Genomic DNA, 5,870 nt, shown 5'->3' with positions numbered 1-5,870 from the left:
GTGTAATTTATTGGGCAAGTCCATGCAGGGCGGTGGGGAGAGACGATGTCCCGGGCCGGGCCCCCGCCAGCTTCAGAAGCACTGGCGTAGACCAAGGACTCCGAGCTCGGGGTGACCGTGGCCTGGGTCCGCCAGCCCCACCCCGGAGCCGTGGCGGGTTCCCGGCGCTGCGGGACCCGCGGGGCCGCTCGGACTCCGTTCCCCAGCCGGTCCTTCGCTTTCACAAGATCCGCGGTGACTGCACCAGCTCGAGCGCCTTTAAAGGGCCACACACGCTAGCCGCCGCTATAAAATGTTACCAGCGGCACGCCTGCAGAAGGGGAACGGCTGAGCTGCCCCAGAGGCTGCTCACTCCACCGGGCAGGCTGCTCGCTGCGCCCGGCAGCCCGCCCGCAGCCCACAGGCTAAGGAGTCGTTCCTGGCGAGGAGGAAGAAGGCTTAAGGAAGGCACAGTACCAGCTCTGGCCCTGAGTGAGTATCCAGTTCAGATTTTGCCACCAACTGGCCCACGAGCCAGTACATGTGCTAATAATGCCCTAAGCCGGTTATAAAGACGTGGAAATTGAGGGGGAGAGAAAAAGGGGGGGAAAGGGTCTGTCTTTCCTGGGATTTCTAGCCGAGGCCAACCTTCTGTCGTGTGCGTGTGCGTCAGGGCTCTCCGGGCGGCAATGGGGGCTTGAGAGCCTGTCTCCGGAGCCAAGAACGGAGCGCGGTGGCCGCCACCGCCACCGCCCCGGAGTCAGGCGCCGCCGAAGCCGCGGGCGGGCGGGCACGGTGCGGCGCAGCGGCTGCGTGGCGGTGCGGGCTTTTCCCAGGCTCCCCGAGGTCGGGTGGCACTGAGCGCGACCGGCTCGCGGTGGCGGCGTGCGTGCCGGGGGCTGGGGGTTCCGCCGCTTCGCACTCGGCTCACCCAGCTCCGCGCTTTCGTCTCCAAGGCAGGCGGCTTCGCTGAGGTAAACCTGGCCGCCCGGCAGGACGCTGAGCTGGGCGGTGGGGCCGAGGGACTCCAGCCGAGCGGGCGCGGGGAGCGGCGGCGGCCGGGCGGGCCGGGAGATCTGGGGGAGTTTTTTTGTTTTGTTTTGTTTGGGGGGGGGGGGGGGTTGTGGGTGTTTGTTTGTTTGTTTGTTTGTTTTTTCCTGTTCGGAAACTGCTCCACTGGGGGCGGAGGGGCCGCCGCCCGCCTGCCCGCCAGCGAGCCGGTTGGCTTGCCAGCTCTCCCGCCTGCCGGCCAGCCGCGCCAGGCACCCGCTTCTCGAGGGAAGACGGCAGCACCTTTTTCCCCTGCGCCCGCCCGCGCTTTCTCCAGCTGGGCTTCCACCGACTTTGCTAATCATCCGGACCGAATCTGGACGCTCCGGCGGGACGGCACAAAGCTCAGGTTTCCTTTGGGGGCTGGAGGTGAGAGGGGCTTTTCGGGCCGAGTTCAGGGGAATTGCGGGATGGAAGTTAGCGAATTTGGGCAACTTGCCTCTACTACCCAGTCGACCTCTGCTCTCTCCCACACGCACGCCCACACAGCCACGCACACCCACGCACACACCCCTCTCCTTATAAACGAGCGCCGCGGGGCTGGCCGCACACGGAGTCCCTGCCTAGCCGAGCATCGGACTTGGAGTCAGAGAGACGTGGCTGCGACTCCCGGCTCCGCTACTTTCTAGCGCTGTGACCTTGGGCAAGTTACCGAACCTCTCCTCTCCGAGCCTCTCTTACTCTTCTGGTAGCGGGGTTAGAGCACTGAGCAAAGGTGGCCTGGCTAGGGGGGGTAGCTCAGCCTGCGGCCGCGTCGGTCACTCAGCGGGTGCTCAGTAAGTGTTGGTGAGGCGCGGGAGCGGCCGCTGCTGGTGCCGGAATGCGTCCCGGCGCGCGGCCACACCGCGGGGCCGCAAACTCGCTGTGGAGAACCAGAGCCCGCGCCACTGCCCGCCTGTCGGTGCAGTCTCCACACAGCACTTGCGGGACGGAAGCTCGGGGCCCTGGTGAACTATGTGCTCCTGCCCACCTTGCAGGGATGTTCCAGGTCTTCCCCAGCTCCGGCGGCTCCACCTGGGATGCCTCGAGGAGGGAACTATCCGAACTGTCCGCAAACAACGGGCCTTTAGTTTTCAGGTGGCTAAACTGACCGGTCTGGGTTAGACCGCGTCCAAGACGAGCCGCAGTACTGTTTGGATTTTTAAATTTCTCCTAAGTGAGAAAATAGCAATCGAGATGAAGCCATCCGGTTGGTGCCACTTTTTTAACTTTTGGTCCCCCAACAGGTCAAAGACGAGGGCCCCCTACCTGCCTTGCCTCCCCCTTCTTTCCTCTCCTCTCCCCACCCCCATCTTGGTGGGAGGGGCTGTGGGGCCAAGAGAAGGTCTGAAGAGAAGGGCGGGCGGGAACTGGTAGTCAGAGCCTCCAGGCACCAGCGTGTGAGGAGGCACTTGTTGCTCTGGGTTGCCGGGGCCGCCTCTAGCAGCCGTTTCACAGTGGTCAGCTCTCGGCTTGGGGAGCAGACTGGGTCGTTTCCGAGCTGCCAAGTTTTGCCTTCGAGCGGGCTGGGTGGCAGTGTGGAGACAGAAAATCGGGCCAGCAGGGGCAGGAATTCCCATCGAAAAGCGGATTCAACACAGACGGATTCAACACTTACTGAGTGCCTACGGAGCACAGACCCAGGCGAGGGACAGGGGGGGGGGGGGGGGGAAGGTCGGGAAGTTTGGGGGGTGGGGCTAAGAGAGCAGCCACGAGAGACAACAGATCTGAATGGAAATAGGGTTCGGTTTAGGGGAGCTCACAGCCTGAAGAGGGGGATATGGCAAAAGGGTCTTCCTCAAGAACTGATATTAAAACAAACACTTTTTTCTGGCTCTTTCTTTTATTCTATATTTTTTCCCTCCCCCTTTTTTATTGTTGTTGCTGTTTCTTCTTTTGTATATTCGGGTACATTTGGGCGGCATAAAGAAGGAAAGCTGGACAGGAACAGAGAAAGATGGGCAGGGCCCCTCAACATTTTTCTTAGGATGTGAAAATTGCTTAATACTGAAGATGCTGGGCTCTGGAAGACGACATGGATTAGTCTCCTTGTCTTGTGATCACTGGCTTGAAACATGACCGGGTAACCTCGGAGAAGAAACAAGCTTCCATTCAAGCAGTGGTAGTGATGACCCAGCAACTGATTTTTTTTTCTCATGTTTTCTCCCCCACTTTTTCCTTTCTCTATTTTCTTGTCCCCCTACCCTCCAAGTAAGTGGTGCAAAGACAAGAAAGAGAAGTAGTAAGTGGCCACTTTCTAGAAGTGTCTGAGCAGATTCTTAATGACCACTGGGGGAGGGAAATGTCAAGGAGAATTCTAGGCTTGATTGAAAGATTAGACATGCTTTTTAAGGTGTAGGAGATTCTTTGGGGCAAAGGGTATTTATAAATACAAAATTCGACATCTCTGATTCATCATGAAGGCTAGAATAGATAAAGCTTAAAAACAAGCTTCTAGGAAAATACTTGAGAGTTTTCAGGTAAGGAAATTTTTTGTTTTCTGATTTGAGGGAATTATTTTTCCCTCATCCCCTTATCCTTCAGCACTTGAGCTAGGGTATTATTTCTTCAGCAATTGTTTGAGTTATTCTAGATATGATTCAGTGGCCAGGCAAGGCCTGTGGACATAAGAGTGCTAGCTCCTGCTCTCAGAACCACTGCCACTTTATAGAAAAAGCCATTGAATCCCTGTTCCTGTTTCCCTCCAGGAAGAAGTATTCCCATCTGTCACTACAGATGGGTGTGGCTGGGCTCAGACCAGGTGTCCTGGGAAAGCCCTATGCTGCCTGGGCTGTCTTGGAGGGGGCTTGAGGCAGAGAGGAAATTGAAACATTCCTTGCTGCTCTCTGGCCACCTCAGAGCCCCCCAGCCTACCTTTATCAGCCTGGTTTTTCTCACACCTATATCTGAGTCAGGGCTTTGGAGTTCCATGGCATTTGCATTGGGGACTGATTCCTTCCCTGGGCTACAGCCTGCAGCTTTCTGGGTCTTCCTTGCCCTGACTCTTTCCCACTTTTTCTCAGTCCCAGTGGAGGCCCCAGCTCAGAAGCCAGTGGCCCATGAAGACAGTGTGCTACTTACTCAGGGATATTTATACCTTCAGAATCAGGAATAGTGCCACGCCACCCCACACACACACTTGGGGCTTTGAAATCACTGGCATGAGGAAGCGGTCATTGTGTACCCTCTTGATGATGTGGATAGCTGGCTACCTGGGCAACACCTGGCTGATCAAGCAAACAAAGTTCCAGCTTCATCTTCTCCCTTGGTCACGTGGTCTCTGGTCTTGGATCTAACCCTGTCACCATCCTTTCCCTATAGCTGTATGTAATTTCCCTGCTTTGGGCTTTGCTAGTGCTTTCTTGGCTAATGAAGCCTTTGCCCTTCTCTTACATTTTCTCCATCACATACAATACAACAGCTCCGGCTGGCAGCATCACCTCCTACCAATTTATCCAACTTCTGCTGAGGCTCTGAAATGCCAACGATGTCGAGACCTGCACTTGATGTCAAGGGTGGCACCTCACCTGTGAAGGAGGTAACTTTTGCCATTTTACAAGTGGAGACATTTAGACATGGAAAGATGAGCTGGTCTGGGGCCATGTCTATAGGCCCTCCTAGGTGTGGTGTCTAGTGTCCTTTAGCAGAGAGGAGACAACAGGGCTTTCTCTGGGGAGAATGAGGATAGCTTCTGCCTAAATGTGGTCAAACCAAACCCACTCAGGTTGTTGAAAGATGGCAGGGTAGGGAGCAGAGAAGTAGAATTGGAATAAGATTAGTAGAATTGAAAAGATGAATGTGAGGCTGAGAAGAGGGACAATGAGATGCCCTTAGAATGATGAGGTGGAGGGAGGGAGACGAAAGCAGCAAACCCACTTAGGAGGGCAGGTTCCCAGCATGAGCATGTGGCTCTGAACACTGAGCTCAAGAGGATCCTCAGGCTAGGAGCTTAACTTTGCAGGAGACCTTCTTGCTACCTCCTCACCACTAGCCCCAAATGAAGTGCATGTAGGAGTTTTCTGGGCCTGGTGTGATGTTGCACCTTTCTTGTCTTCTAGGATGCCAACCAAGAGATGAGCTCTCTAGCCTACTCTAACCTGGGGGTGAAAGATCGCAAAGCAGTAGCCACTCTGCACTACCCCGGGGTAGCCTCGAATGGAACCAAGGCCAGTGGGGTTCCCACTAGTTCCTCTGGATCTCCAACTCCAATAGGGTCTCCTACCACCACCCCTCCCACTAAACCCCCACCCTTCAACCTGCACCCTGCCCCTCACCTGATGGCCAGTATGCAGCTGCAGAAACTTAATAGCCAATATCATGGGATAGCTGCAGCCACTCCGGGCCAACCAGGGGAGGCAGGGCCCCTGCAAAACTGGGGCTTTGGGGCTCAGGCGGGAGGGACAGGGTCACTCTCTCCTCCTGCTGGTGCCCAGAGTCCTGCTATCATCGATTCGGACCCAGTGGATGAGGAGGTGCTGATGTCACTGGTGGTGGAACTGGGACTGGACCGGGCTAATGAGCTTCCAGAGCTGTGGCTGGGGCAGAATGAATTTGACTTCACTGCAGACTTTCCGTCTGGCTGCTGATGCCAACTGTCCCTAAACATGAAGGAATAAAGCCACCAATTCTGTTGTAAATAAAAATAAAAGTTACTTACAGAGAGTTGGACTAACTGGAGGTGTTCTTCATTGAGGTCTAAAGGTGTGTTGCATGGTCTGGTGTCCTTTCAGCAATTCTGAGGCCTGTGGTGGGGTGTGGGTGGATAGCTGGGAGAGAGCTGGGTGGGATGGGAGGAATGAGGGGGGGGTCGGTAGGGGACTACTTACCAAATTTCTGCTGCCACTGTTACTGCCGTTATCTCT

The 5,870-nt window shown here is 55.8% G+C and overlaps 1 protein-coding gene across 3 annotated transcripts; it reads left to right on the top strand.

Moving 5' to 3' along the window:
• The first annotated feature begins 331 nt into the window (after nucleotides 1-331).
• On the top strand, nucleotides 332-5,613 carry CITED1 (Cbp/p300 interacting transactivator with Glu/Asp rich carboxy-terminal domain 1). Of its 3 annotated transcripts, none has more exons than XM_079765865.1 (3): nucleotides 332-471; nucleotides 4,430-4,546; nucleotides 5,067-5,613. In XM_079765865.1, exons 2-3 carry the CDS (start codon nucleotides 4,487-4,489, stop codon nucleotides 5,592-5,594), a joined length of 588 nt encoding a protein of 195 aa, XP_079621991.1. In that variant the 5' UTR covers nucleotides 332-471; nucleotides 4,430-4,486; the 3' UTR covers nucleotides 5,595-5,613. The 3 variants fall into 3 exon arrangements, with proteins under 3 accessions (XP_079621991.1, XP_079621993.1, XP_079621992.1); XM_079765867.1 differs by lacking the exon at nucleotides 332-471 and adding an exon at nucleotides 1,149-1,398; XM_079765866.1 differs by lacking the exon at nucleotides 332-471 and having other exon boundaries at nucleotides 4,085-4,546.
• The last annotated feature ends 257 nt before the right edge of the window (nucleotides 5,614-5,870 follow it).

The sequence above is a fragment of the Cnephaeus nilssonii genome, assembly GCF_951640355.1.
Source record: "Cnephaeus nilssonii genome assembly, chromosome: X".
NCBI lineage: Eukaryota > Metazoa > Chordata > Mammalia > Chiroptera > Vespertilionidae > Cnephaeus > Cnephaeus nilssonii.
Note: the sequence above shows the minus strand (reverse complement) of the source record. Positions and strands in the feature narration are given on the sequence as shown.

Coding starts and splice junctions, on each gene's coding strand:
- CITED1 (XM_079765865.1), top strand. CDS start 4,487: ATGCCAACGATGTCGAGACCTGCACTTGATGTCAAGGGTGGCACCTCA. Junction 4,547..5,066: donor GCACCTCACCTGTGAAGGAG/GTAACTTTTGCC, acceptor CTTGTCTTCTAG/GATGCCAACCAAGAGATGAG.